At 43.9% G+C, this 14,645-nt stretch overlaps 1 protein-coding gene across 1 annotated transcript in view; it reads right to left on the bottom strand.

Annotated features, from left to right (window-relative positions):
* Positions 1–13,594, bottom strand: part of SERINC1 (serine incorporator 1) — a 43,345-nt gene extending 29,751 nt beyond the window's left edge. Inside the window, exons 1-2 of the mRNA XM_033937432.1 lie at positions 13,354–13,594; positions 2,481–2,642 (exon numbers count right to left, since the gene is read on the bottom strand). Coding sequence (XP_033793323.1) covers positions 2,481–2,642; positions 13,354–13,392 — 201 coding nt within the window. The 5' untranslated portion in view covers positions 13,393–13,594. The remainder of the gene's footprint in view (positions 1–2,480; positions 2,643–13,353) is intronic.
* Positions 13,595–14,645: the final 1,051 nt, after the last annotated feature.

The following is a 14,645-nucleotide window of genomic DNA, read 5'->3' as shown; positions in this document are numbered from 1 at the left end:
ACATCGAGAAATACTCATGGATTTCCTACGACGTCAATCCGATGTAGAATGTGAAGAGCTTTATTGTCGAGAAGATGATGTTCTCCTAAACCTCGAGTGTCAGCATTGGGGAGTATGAGACCTTGTTCTCAAGGATCACTTAGAGCATTGCTCGAGCTGGACCAGTACCGGTTGTGCCATAGCTGGGGCTTAAGGCGCCTGTGTGTTCATCATGGCAGCCAACTCCCTCCGTAAAATGTCCCATATTTAAAGCATCGGTACAGATAGTGCTGTAGAGTGTTGAAGCATTGGTGACCTCGATGATGAGACATGTCTAGAAGACACCACTTGAAGGGAAGGTGATTGGGCCTCAGTGTGTTGGCAGTTAGATTGAGTCAATGATGTGGATGCCTGAGAGAACGCCAAAGCATGCCTATTCTTCTTAGTTTTCTTAGTAGACCCAGATGGTGGCACCAATGACAATGCAGACATCAATCAAGGTGTCAATACCTATGGTTGTCTCAATGCTGCAACCTCTTTGGTATCAGATGCAGCCAACATTTTCAATGTTCCAAATCCAAATAGTTTTTCGATTTGGAGCTGCTTTGTCTTCAGTGACCTTTTCTGAAGCTGATAGCAGCACAGACATAAGTCTACCCGGTACTCAGGAACAAGACATTGAAGACACCAGCTATGTGGATCAGTGACTTAATAGGTCCCATTGCACCGAGTGCACCACTTAAAGCCACTGGAAGGCTTTGACATGGATGCTAAATCGAAGGTCCAGGGAGGTCAAATAAGTTGGAACTCGAAAAAAGATTACCGTAATGCTCCCAGCCTGAAAACAGGCTCAGAATAGCCTGAAGGCCCAAAAATTCAAAGTGGGAAAAATTGAAAAATTTCTAAAGAAGAATTAAAGAAAACAAAACACAAAACTGATTTAAAAAAAAAAAAAAGTTAATAATGCACCAAAAAAAAATCAAAATTTTCACAAATTTAAGCTGACTTTAAACTAACAACCGATGTATGCACAGTACAGGCAGTCTCAAGACCTTCAAAAACTTTAAAGAGACAGTACGCTTTTTTGCACTGTCCATACAGGGCTCCGTGGATGATGTCACCAATAAGTGAGAATATACTGCCTGTTTGTCCTGGGATAATACTGTTTTCTTGGGCGAAGTCCCTTCCCTTTTACCCCTGGTGGTGAGTCATTCTCCAAAAAAAATGCTCATGCAAATGAGGTTGGTGGAGAGTAGCGAAGGTTTGCTAAATTTGCACATGCCCATTGCTGGTGATGATGGGAATATGCACAGAATAAACATAAAAAAACAAAATCAAGCCGCCAAACTCAAGCAGCCCCCCACCCCCGGCAGTGGGAGAGATGCCCACTCTCTCCTGCTGCCAAGCAATGTACACCTGACACACACACCCCAGCGGCAGAAGAGATACCCACTCCCTCCCACTACCACCGCTACGCAACCTCCCCTCCCCCCCAACACACTCACATGCCTCTGATGATCCCCCAACTCCTGGGATGCATCAGGGAGGTGCCTGAGGTTCTGACTGGCCCAGGTTAAGGCCCCTCCTATGGGAGGGCCTTAGGTGTCTGGACCAGTCAGAGCCTAAGCCCCTCCCTGAATGCACCAGGGAGGGGCCTTAAACAACCTGGGCCAATCAGACCTTCAGGCCCTTCCCCAGTGCATCACAGGATGCATCGGGGAGGGGAAGGCCCGCCATTTTGAAGAGATGGGCCTGCAAGCCGGAGGGAGTAGGCATCCCTCTGGCCAGCCATCCAAAGTAAGGTAAGGGGGAGGGATCGGGGGGTTGCGTGGCACGGATGTGGGCATCTCTCTCGCTGCCGGGGGGGATGTGTCAGATGGGAGAAGGGGGTCACTTGATGGAGACGGCGGGAGGGGACATCTCCCCCGCTGATGGGAGGGGGGAGGGGGGGCATTGCTTGGCAGCAGGAGGAAGTGGCCATCTCTTCCGCTGCGGGGAGGGGACGATTAGCAGTGTTGGGTGATTATGCAACGCAAGCAGGAGAGATTAGGCATCTCTTCTGCTGATCTTCAAATTTTTTTAAAATTATTATTATTTTAATTTGCGAGGGGGGGGGGGTCTGAGCTGTCAAACCTTACTTTCCTGTCAGTGCCTGAGCCAATCAGTACTCAGGCACTGATCAGAAAGTAAGGCAATGACAGCTCAGACCTGTTGGCAAATTTTGGCCGCAAATCTGGCACAATAAGGTTAGAGAATCACGCGGCAATTATAGAGAATTACTCAGAGTGATCATTTTAATATTAAATGACCTCATTGTACTACATTTGCATGGCAGTATTGGAGACGGCTAGAAAACTTGGAAAAGACCTCAGTAAGCCGTTTTGATAATCAGACGCTAAAATACATGCACACTAAACCAGCTGGAACTGGTTTAGCGAGCACGTTAAAGGCAGATTTTAGTTTTGAGAATTTGCCCCCAAGTACTGTAAATAAAATTAGACCTTGTTCAACTGTTCTTCCATTCCAGGAATTAACATCACACAGGCAACACCAACGCCAAGGAGCAGGAAGGCAGCATAGATCATCCGGGTCACTGTGGAGTTGTTCCCACTGGGGCAGCATCGGGACAGCAGACATGGTGCACTGCCACACAAACACGAGAGCTACAAGAAAAAAAAAATGTTGTAAACCACAATGACAGCTACAATCATTTTTCTAAGCCAATTTATTCCATTGACAAACACGAAGCCTCTATCATGAAACCAAACAAGAGAACTAATGACCATCAAAAAATAAATTGTGCTGCACCACCTACAAACCAGATCTTATGCTGGGACTTAAATATGACTAAGGGCAGAGGCATAGTAAAAGGGGGTGGGGAGGATCCACCCCAGGCGCTTTCTTGGTAAGGGCACTGTCACCAATCCTCCTCTCTACTCTCACCCAGCAGTGCTCCACTACTCCTATGCACCAGAATGGCCACTGTCTTTATGTTCTTTACTTTTCCAAGTACTCTGCCACCAATTTCTGCTTCTCAGTTCTTTCCCTCTCTTTCATCTAATAACTTTCATAATTCATCACCTGACCCCCCACCCCAGATCTAGACACCAATACATTTAGGAATTTTCAGACTATTAACCGCTGCATTCTCTTCACCACCGTTTCATCCCTCCTCTCAGCCACTAAATTATACAAGTCTGTTAATGAGGCTGTCTCTTCCTATACTACTATTCTCTTCTCTGCTTTAGATACCCTTGCTACTCCCATGTTCTCTAAGGTGTGCCAAACCGGAGAAACCCAAGTTCACGAACAGTATGGTTGACGACATTCTGAGCCATATGTGATGAGGCCTTGCCCTCAATCAACCAGTCGTCTAGGTAGGGGAAGAGGTAAACCCTCCACCCCACCCCCACCCCCAATGTACAAAGGGTTGCCACTACAGTACTACCACTAAGCACTTTGTGAAAATCTTGGGAGCTGATGCCAGACTGAAGGGTAAGACCTTATTTTGGAAATGGCAAGATCATACTCAGAAGCAAAGAAACTTTCTGTAAGAAGGTAGAATTGAAATACGTTTGTGTATGTGCGTCTTCGAGATATTGAGAACAAAGCCAATGATCCAGTTGAAGCTGTGGTAAGAGGGTTCCCCGAGAGAGGATGCCAAAACTTCTCCTACATTAATTATTTAAGCTTTGGAGGTCTAGAATGGGTCTAAAACCAGACTTTTCTGGTATTAGGAAATACTTTGAGTAGAACCCCCTTAGCCTCTCTCTTGTAGAGGAGCAGGTTTTATTGCATTATGCTGGAGAAGGACCAAGAGTTTTTGTTGGAGGAAGATCTTCTGGGAATTGAAAAGAGACCCTTTTGGTGGGTGGGTGGATTTTTTGTTTTGCACCCCAACATAGGGCATAGCCCTGAGTGATGACTCAAAGTACCCACTGATTTGTTGTGACAACAGTCCAATGTTTGTGAAAAAAAAATAGCAACCTACCTCCTACAGAAAGATTGGGTGGTAGAGTAAGGGTGATGCTCGCAATGCTTTCTAGGGAAGGAGTGAAAGGACAACTTTTTTAGTTGAGACTGAGGGTGTGACTTTTGAGCTCTGTGCTGCCTTGCACATGAGCACTGATTAGTAGGTCTGGAGGATGACGAAGATGGCTGGTTATAATTATGCTTAGTATTACAGTAGACTCCGCGAATTTGCGGTTCGCAGACTCAGTCATTCACGGTATTTTCCGACTGCCTCTTCCAGTCAAAAAATACCGCGGATGATTGGCCAATGGAAAAGCAACTTTCCCCCTTCTTTACCTGCTGAAGAAAAGAACGGCTAGCAGTTTACACAGGTTACTTTTTTTGGTGGGAGGTTCCTGACGATGCCCCATCCAGCACCCCAGCTTTACTTTCCTGACCCTGCAAAGCATTCCTTTTCCACCCTCTCCACTTGGGTTCACATCCAGCACTCCAGCTATACCCAAATGCCTTCTGCACAGCCAATCAGTCCTTCCATTTCACTGCCTGAATATTCATTCCATTTAGCTCTTAGTGGCACCAGTCTCAACATCGCCTCCTGCCAGCCTAAATATTGTTTTTCAGCACCCTTATCTGCCCCTGCAGCCCTCTCCTGCCTCTGATCTGCTCCTACACTGCATTTGTGGTTTTTCAAAATTTGCAAATTGGGGGAATACTGTATAATAGTATGAGTATTTGGATGTAGCAGAGTATCTTCTTGATGATGGAGATGTTTGGGGTTTGGTTATCTGTGTGCTTTTTAATGCTATCAGCCACTTCTTCAATCTTGTCTACAAACAGATCATCACCTTCGCAGGGAACATTAAAGAGATGTTCTTGGACTGAAGGTTCATGATTGGAGACTCTGAGCCAAAATAGTCTATGCATTGCCATCACTACCGCAGATGCTCTAGCAGAAACACCAAATGCATCAAAGATACATTTAGGAGATACTTTCTTATTGTGAACAAATTCTTGCATAATTGCTGAAAGTACTTGGGAAAGAAACTCCTCAAAAGCTGGAAGTTGTTTAATTAGAGATTTGAAATAAATGGAGATATAGAATTGGCAATTGGTTAGCATGGATGCTTGAAATAAAGAGATTAGATTCTTAACTTGCTAATATCTTTTCTAGTAGATAGATGTATCATTCTGGAAGGACAGGTAACATTCCCATGCTTGCGAGCCATCCAGAAGGAATCCACTCCAGCCCCCAAATCCCTCCTCCTTCACCAGAGGGTACTGTTGCTACATCAGGGGAAGTGCTGCAGTACAAAAGGAGATGGGGAAGAAATCCCAGAAAACAGAAATGTGCCTGGAGCCAGGGAGAGCAGAGCAGGAAAATGATCAATGTATACAATCAATAGGGAGTCACAAATTGAAGATGAGTTAAACCTACCAAGGAAAGGAAGTCTCACCTGTAGAAGAGAGTGAGAAGTAGGAAGCAATGAAGGGATGGGTAAACTAAACCTGCATCGAATAGCAACTGGTTAGGGCAGTGTCTCTCAAACTGTGTGCCACGGCAGTGGGGTGCCCCGAAGAGATTCCAGAATTTTACTTTATTTTTAAAAACTCCCTTCATAAGTATACACTAGAATAGATGACACGTATGTCAGGAATGCAAGAGTCTGTCAACATTATCAGGATCTGTGTGCTTAAGGATACAACTGCCCAAACAAGCATCGTTCTTTTATGAGATTGGTCCTTGAAAACAAACGACAAGTAATTTTATTTTTTATGCAGTAGTTATCCTAATTTGAGCAACAAAGCAATCAAGGCTTTGTTACCGTTTGGATTTTTTTTTTATCTTTATGAACCTGGATATTCAGCTCTGACAGAAGTTAAATTAAATTTTAAAAAAAGAAAAAGAGAACTGCAGATAGTGGATGATGAAATGCATGCTTGCTTATCAACTATCGAGCCACATTTTGAGTTAATTTGCACTCAAAAACAAGAACATCCATTACATTGATTAGCAATTTATCTAATTTAGTTTCACCATTGTTACAATTACACATCCCCCACTATATTCGCGGGGGTTAGGGGCAAAGCTGGCACGAGAATACAAAAAAAAAATCACGAATAACTGTAGAGCTGACTCTGATCCACCCCCGCCTCCCAGACCTCTCCACTGTACTACTTTATAAAGCCTGGTGGTCTAGCGGTGAAGCAGGGCAGGAGCGATCTTCCTATGCTCCTGCCTCGTGCAAAGCCGAGAACAAAAATGGCTACTGTGAGTTCCTGCCCTGCTTCACTGCTAGATTAGAGAATGACACGGTGGCGGTTTACCCGCGGCCACCGCATTTTAGCCGCGGGTCACCCGCCGAAAACGGGGAAGAAAACTAGCAGTCGCTGCGGCGACAAGGCCATTCACCGCCCGTGGGGCGGTGAATGGTCTTGTCCCCACAGTGAGGCATGAAGGATCGCGCGGTCCCCGCAGCTCACACCCGCCTGCCCAATCGATTCTAGTGTTTAGCCAGCTCTCTCCCTTCTCCTCACCTTAGTTTGTAGATTTTCTTTTTCGGCGACCCGCACGCTATCAGAGAGCCGCGCACCCGCTGCTGCTCAGTTTCGATCTTCTGCTCTGACGCAACCGGAAACAGGAAGTTGCAGCAGAGCAGAAGATTGAACACTGAGCAGCCGTGCGTGCGCGGCTCTTTGGGAAAGCGTGCAGGTCGCCGAAAAAGAAAACCTATAAACTAAGGTGAGGAGAAGGGAGAGAGCTGGCTAAACACTAGGATCGATTGGGCAGGCACGTAGTGGCTGCTGGGACTGTGCGATCACTAGTGTTCCCGGCTCAAATTGGAAGGAGGGAGTGAAAGGGAAAAGGATTCTGGGCCAAGGGGATGAAGTCGGAAAGAAAAACCCACAGCAGGAAAGAAAGGGAAGGACTGGCAGGTGAGCCAGATGCTAGAAGCAGGGGGGGGGGAAGAAAGAGGGAAAAAAGCTAGATGGGGTTGAAAAGAAGAGACACACTGGTATGGAAGAGGAAGATAGGGGAAATCTGGACACAGGAAAGTAACAGAAAGAGGGGAAATTATGTGCATGGGGCATAGGGACAGAGACATAAAGGGGACATGCCATGGGGATGGTATATGGACACAGGGGGGGGGGCAATGACAGATACATAGGGGAGATATTAGAAATGGAGAAAATAGGAGCACAGAAGCGAGATGGTTTGTGGGGATGGGACAGGGACCGAGCTTGCAGGCTCCAGTGGCTTGCACAAATTACATTGTAACGTGCCATGAAAATAAGAGGAAGGAAGGTAGATAGGCCACGCGAGAGGAGCTGAAGGGTAGTAGAAAGGAACAGATGGTAAAGGAGGGAGGGAAGGGTGGTGGTGGAAAGGAATAGAACAGACATTGAAGGAGGGTGGAGAGGAACAGACCCCCAAGGGAAATGTGGAAGACAGAGTGGGAAGAAGACAGATGCCAGACTATGCGGGAGCGGAGGGAAGAAGATGGGTGCTAGACCAATTGGGGGGGAGGGGTTAAGGGAGAGGCACAGTAACAGCAAATGGAAGACGCAGAGAGAAGACACACAGTGGATGGAAGGAATTCAATGAGAAGATGTGGAAAGCAGAAACCAGACAACAAAGGTAGAAAAAAAAATTATATTTATTTATTTATTTTTTGCTTTAGGATAAAATAGTATATTAGTTGTGTTGATAAAAATTTATAAACAAAGCCCTGCCAGCTGAACATCTCTTTCTCTAGTTCAGCAGCAGGAACTTTGATTTATAAGAAAGGAATAAGCTAAATATTACAGTACTAAGGCTTATATGGATGCAGCGGGGACGGTGACGGGGCGGTGAATGGGATGGCAGTGGCGGTGACGGGGTGGTGAAAGGGATGGTGGTGATGGTGACGGGGCGGTGAAGGGAACGGCGGTGACGGGGCGGTGCAGAGGATGGTGGGTTGGTGACGGGGCGGTGATGGGGACAGATTTTTTCCCCGTGTCATTCTCTATGCTAGATCACCAGGTTTTAAAAAGTAAGTGGAGAGGTCTGGGAGGCGGGAGTGGGTCGCCCAGACGCAATCTGAGATTAACCAGAGTCGTACGTTCCAAACCCACGAATATGGAGGAAGATGTGTACCCATATATAGCTTAAAGAACTTTAAATAAATAACTCTCAAGTTTAGTTTGTTGTTGGTTTTGCAATTTTATAATTTCAATTATAATGTGCCACGAAAAACATTTGCTCTGTTTAGGGTGCTGGAATTAAAAAGGTTTGAGAGATACTGGGTTAGGGAAAAGTGCATTGGAGTTTGCGGGGGGTGTATAGGGAAACAGATGTCTGGGTCAAGGGAAATGGAGTTGCCGGAGCAGAGTATAAGGAGAGACAAGAGAGGAGAGATACCGAGGAGTTGCAGAATAATACACTTGTTGGTCAGTAAGAGGAGTTTGAACTATATGCAAAAACAAACAGGGAGCCAATGAAGGGACTTGAGGAGAGGGGTGACGTGACCATAACAATACTGGCAGAATACAATGTGTGCAGCAGAATTCTGAACAGATTGAAGGAGAAAGAAATGGCTTAGCAGACCTATGAGAAGCAAGTTGCAGTAGTCCAGGTGAGAGGTGAAAAGAGCATGGATGAGGGTCTTCGCAGCAAACTCAGAAAGTAAAGACCAGATTTTAGCAATGTTGTAGAGAAAGAAACGATAATTTTTTTGAGTCAAATGTAAATACCACATAGGATATAAGTGGTATATAAATAATTAAAAAATAAATAAAATATAATAGTGGTGGCAGCCTTTTACTGCATACAATTTTAATGTAAAGCAACAGCTTAAAATTGCCATTATAATGACATCATAACGCTAATACACGATAACTCGCGGCCCGGGGACCACATGCGGCTTGCCAGGTACTATTTTGAGGCCCTCGTTATGTTTATCATAATCACAAAAGTAAAATAAAACCGTTTCTTGATCTTATGTCTCTTTAGCTATAACTTACAATATTATTATTAAGACTTAGCCAAAAAGAAAGCTTTATAAACTATAAAGTTTTACTTCATGCAAAACTGTCATTTCTTTAATAAGACATTAACTATTTTTTCTGAGGCCCTCCAAGTATCTACAAATCCAAAATGTGGTCCTGCAAAGGGTTTGAGTTTGACACCACTGTTATAGACGTTATGAGGACATATATGTAACGCCTAAAAGGCGATTCTGTAAAGGATGTCAAATATAGTAGTGCAAAAAACGCCACTTAAAGGTAGCTGAGAGTCTGCACAAATGGAAGAAAAAGCCTCAGGATTTATCAGCAGAGCTCAAGCTCAAACCACCACCTCCACATCATTGGCTAAAAAACTTCCATAGAGTGACAACTCGCTGTTGAGGTTTAAAATAATTGAGGACTGAGATATTTTGCAACTGAAACCACTGTGAGTGTTTAAAGCAGTCAGTTAAAATGCCAACATTTCACAGCACTGTGAAGATTCAAGCAAGGTTATATTAGCCCTGAAGAAACGGCTTAGTGCTGTGAAACGTTGGCATTTTAACAGACTGCTTTAAACACTCAGTGGTTTCAGTTGCAAAATATCTCAACAGCAAGTTGTCACTCTATGGAAGTTTTTTAGCCAATGATGTGGAGGTGGTGGTTTGAGCTTGAGCTCAGCCGATAAAACCTGAGGCTTTTTTTTTCCATTTGAGCAGACTGACTCTCAGCTACCTTTAAGTGGAGCTTTTTTGCATTACTTTATTTATATTTCCCCACTTCACCTTTTGCAATATTGTAGTTGGCTAACAATATAGACACACTTAGGGGTCCTTTTACTAAGATGTATTGGCATTTAGCGCACGCTAAAACGGCTAATGTGTGACGTTCCATAGGATATAATGGACACTTTGGTAAGTGTTAGGGTTTAGTGTGCGCTAATATTTAGCGCACGCTAAAACGGCTAATGCACCTTTGTAAAAGAGAAGGTTGGATTCGCTCAGCACTGCTAAGAGCAATTTTCTATAGTGCGTCTAGAATCGCGCTCAGCATTCTGCTGCTGGATGTCTAAACAATGCCTAAATTTTAGACGTCCATTACAGAATCTGGCCCAAAATGTATTTTTATCAATGTATCATTACTGAGTGTGAAAACATAAAAGTTATAGCTATAATAGAAAGAAATTTGCTCCACTAAGCAAAACTAATAACAAATTTTAAGAAAAGCAGAGCTTTATGTAAATCAGTAGCTTTGAGGGACCATAGGATGGGCTTAAAACCTTTTTTGTTTTTTAATTTTCTAAATCAAACACAATCAAATTCATGGGAAAAACTTCAATTTGCACAGTTTTTCTAACTAAGTTTTTCTGGACAATCCTTCTGTACTGTGAAGTTTTTATATCTTGAAAATTTAGGCCTCCTTTTATCAAGCTGTGTAAGGATGTTTTTAAATTGCACAGCGCTCAGTAAAAGCTCCATTGCTCATAGAATTCCTGCTGGATATTTTCAGCAGGGTAACTATTTATTTTATTTATTAAATTTTCTATACTGTTCTCCCAGGGAAGCTCAGAACAATTTATATGAATTTATTCAGATACTCAAGCATTTTTCCCTGACTGTCCCAGTGGGCTCACAATCTATCTAATGTACCTGGGGCAATGGGGGGATTAAGTGACTTGCCCAGGGTCACAAGGAGCAGCGTGGGTCTGAACACAAACCCTAATGGTGCTGAGGCTGTGGGTTTGAATACAACCTCAGGGTACTGAAGCTGTAGCTTTAACCACCATGTCACACTCTCCCTGTTTAAATATGGTCTGTACTGAAACCATTAGGGCATTCGGCGCACAATAATATGCGCTCAAACCCAGTGTTACCCCCCCTCCTTTTAGTACTAGTGTTACATTTTGAGCAACAGTCCCCCAGTCAGCATGACAGTACATCTTAATGCATATTGCTATACTGCCCTCATTAAAAACTGATCTTAACAATTTAATACATATTTATGACTTACATATTGCTATTTAATTTAAAATCAGAAATATCTCAAAGTAGATAACAGGATATTAAAATTATAATATATCCATGAATTTAAGAACTGTATAAAAAATACAGCTTCTAAAATCTCAATAAAAATACTTGTGAAAAAGCCAGGTCTTTAAACATCTAAAAGTCTGAAAACTAATGATAATTTTCAACTTAGCTGGTAAAGCATTCCAAGCCTCAAATCCCCTACCCATAGTCCTCTGTATTTAAGCTACTTTACAGAATTAATTGTTTGTTTCAGGAATAACGTCATTCTGTCCAGCCTCTTTTTTGCACAGGAACTTACCAAGCAATATTTAGCCCAAGATGGTCACTATTATAATTTTTAAATACTAGCCACCACAGGCATTTTATAGCTAAATATTTAGCACTAGGCCTGCTTCAAATACCACTGCTGATAGCAGTTATTTCCAGTAAATTTTTCTGACTAGTGGTCTGAGTAACTCTGATTGTATCTCAGACTATCCTAGTACTAACTGAATAGTATAGTAATGAACTGCTATTCAGCAGCACAAGCCAATTAAACCAACTGAGGAGCGGATTTTCTAACACTCGCAGTAAAATTTGACGGGCCACAGTCGCAGCCGTAAATGTAACAATTTAAAAAGGATGAGTCATTCTCCAAAAACTGTGCATACAAATGAGGTTTATGGAGAATCACGGAAGGTCAATAAATTTGCATGGGATGAGTCACAGATGATATGGATCAGCACATGTGCAGAATACACACAAATTTAAAAAAAAAGAGACCCCCAAATCAAAGATCGGCAGGAGAGATGCCCACTCCCCTCCCGCCACCACCCAACATCCACCCCCCCAGCAGCGGGAGGGATGTCCATTTCCTCCCACCGCTGCACAACTCCCTTGACAACCCTCCTCCCAGCAGCAGGAAGGATGCCCACTCCCTCCTGCCGCTGTGCAACCCCACCTTCAGCGGGAGGGATGCTCACTCCCTCCCGCCATACTCCCCCCCCCTCCGGGCGTGGGAGTTCATCGAGGGTGGGAGGGAATGGGCATCCCTCCTGCTGCAGGGGGAGGTATATCGTGGGGGGGGGGTTCTTTAATGCCAGCAGCAGCAGTGGGCATCCCTCCTGCTGCTAGGGGAGGATGTTGGGGAGTTGTGTGACTGTGGGAGGGAGTAGGCATCCCTCTTGCCAATCTTTGATTTGGGTTTTTTTTTTTTTCATTTATTTGCAAGGGGGGAGTCTGAGCTGCCAAACTTTACTTTCACATCAGTGCCTCAGACCCTGCTGGAAAAATCTGCCCGCAAATGTGCTACAAAGAGGTTAGGAAATCACCCGGCAATGATAGAAAATTGCCCGGAGTACTCATTTTAATATTAATGACCTCATTGTACTACATTTGCATGGCAGCGTCAGAGACAGCTACGAAGCTTGGAAAAACCACAGCAAGCCATTTTGATAATCGGCCAGGAGAATACTGCCCTGCTAATCTTGCTGGAGCAGGTTTAGCGACCATGTTAAAGGCATGTTAATTTTTTGAAAATTTTCCCAGTCAGCACCACTTCTATCTAGGTATTTCACACTGAATACTGTAAATCATTTTGAATGAATTTGATTTTCAATAGTATAAAAGTTTATAATGATGAATACAGATCCCGTATTGTCATATTTGAAGGCATCCAGTCTACAAAGGTGCAGTAACAAAGGAAGCATTAAAAATGCTAAAGGGGGGAGTAATAACATAATAATAAAGCATGCAACAATCAGAAAATTGTTCCAGTACTCTAAAGCTGCAGCATCAACTACATTATTATCCAAGTAATTCTCACAGTTATTACTTAAAAGGCTGAGATGGCACCCACGTGCGGGCCAGGTTTTTGCCTCAAGACTTTTAATTTATAGTGGCATTAACGACTGTAAACGCCTGCCAACCGAAACCGCTCGCAATCACCATTAAAATAATAACAACTAAAGACGTTGCCAATGAAAAACAAATAAATAAAAATTACAACGTAATTCCTTTTTCCCCCAATAAAGAACCCCCCTTCAGAGCTGTTACACTGAGAGGTCAATTTGCTCTATGGTCCCAGGCAGCAGACATATGCCCTGCCCTACCCGACTACCCCCTCCCCCCCCCCCCCCCCCCCCCTTCGCCAGGGCTCCGTCAACATTCAAGGCAATGCCTGACAGAACAGGAAGGCCCAAAGGAGATTCCTGGAGCTCTCCTGTGGTCTCCAGTCCTACATACATGTAGCGCCTGAACGAGCGGAGCTCAAAACAAGCGGCTAGTCGCTTCCCCCCCCCCCCCCCCCCTCCCTCCCGGAACGAAAAACTCTGCCAGTCATACAACATTAAACCGGAAGAGTGCCAGACGTCGCCGGCTCCCAGCCATAAAGCCCACAGAGGAAGGTTACCCAGCTGGCGGTGGAGCACAGGCCCAGCACGGCCCCCATGGCGAAGCTCAAGCTAGCAAAACTGACTCGACAGAACCGCTTGTCCCCCTTTCTCTCTCCGGCGTCTTGTTTACAGCTCCCCGAGACACTTCCGGTCGCGCCTCTTCCCAGGTATCGGCCACGATGACGTCAACAGGCCTCTGTCACTGGCGGCTCGGCGCGGTGGGAGGGAGACTCTCCAAGCGCTGAGGAGGCGCGAGGGGGGGGCGTGGCTTCTCATGTGTCAGATTGCAGGAACATTCTGTAGCTGTCGGTGCCAGATTCCGCTGTTGCCTTTCTTGCAGCCCGGATGGACCCTAAATGTGACTGTTTCCGGGGGGGAGGGGGGAGAGCCAAAATCATGGAATCCGAAATTTTGAGAGCAGCTGATTTTCCTGTCATATGTCCAAAATATCAAAAAAGGAGTTGAGTTCTATGCTTACCCCTCTCCTTTACTAACGCATAGCGCGGGGTTTAGCGGCGGTAACTGCTCCGACGCACATATGTTGTTAGCTAATCTCCTTTGATGTAACAAATTGTTTGCTCTAATAGAATTCATTAAAATCTCGCTTTTTTGTTGTTTCTGTTGACTTTATTTTTATATAAGTCTTTATTGATTTTCCATTACTAAAAAAAATGCAACACAATATTCATATCAGTAACAATAATGTAATGTAATGTAATTTATTTCTTATATACCACTACATCCGTTAGGTTGTAAGCGGTTTGAAGAAAATATACATTAAGATTATAAATGAGAAGTAAGAAGGTACTTAAAAAATTCCCTTACTGTCCCAAAAGCTCACAATCTAACTAAAGTACCTGGAAATTAATAAAGAAGAGAAAATAAAGATGGTTGAAAAAAGAAAAATTCTATGTGAATTTATAGGATGGAAATTAAACTGACAGTGAAGAACTGTATGAAAAATACATATGGAATTCAGTTAGAGTTGGTAGGTTACAATCTATTTATGGTATTTGTTTAATTGGAAGGTGTTAAGGTGGGTAATTTGGGGGAAGGTTATCTGAAGGTAGGTGAATCTTCTGGAGGTAAAAGAGGAGGGGTTAAGATATTTGGATGAATTTTTTGAAAAAATAACAACTAAGCACTTAAATTTTATCAATAGCATTGCAACAATATAAGCCCTCCCTACCCCACAATTACATCCAGGAATCACACTAAAGATATATCCCTCCCCTTCCCCCCCCCCCCCCATGTGTTTGAATTATACCTGCAAAAAGAAAGATAAAAGAACTATAACAATTGTACAAAA

The sequence above is a fragment of the Geotrypetes seraphini genome, chromosome 3, assembly GCF_902459505.1.
Source record: "Geotrypetes seraphini chromosome 3, aGeoSer1.1, whole genome shotgun sequence".
In the NCBI taxonomy this organism is placed as follows: Eukaryota; Metazoa; Chordata; class Amphibia; order Gymnophiona; family Dermophiidae; genus Geotrypetes; species Geotrypetes seraphini.
Note: the sequence above shows the minus strand (reverse complement) of the source record. Positions and strands in the feature narration are given on the sequence as shown.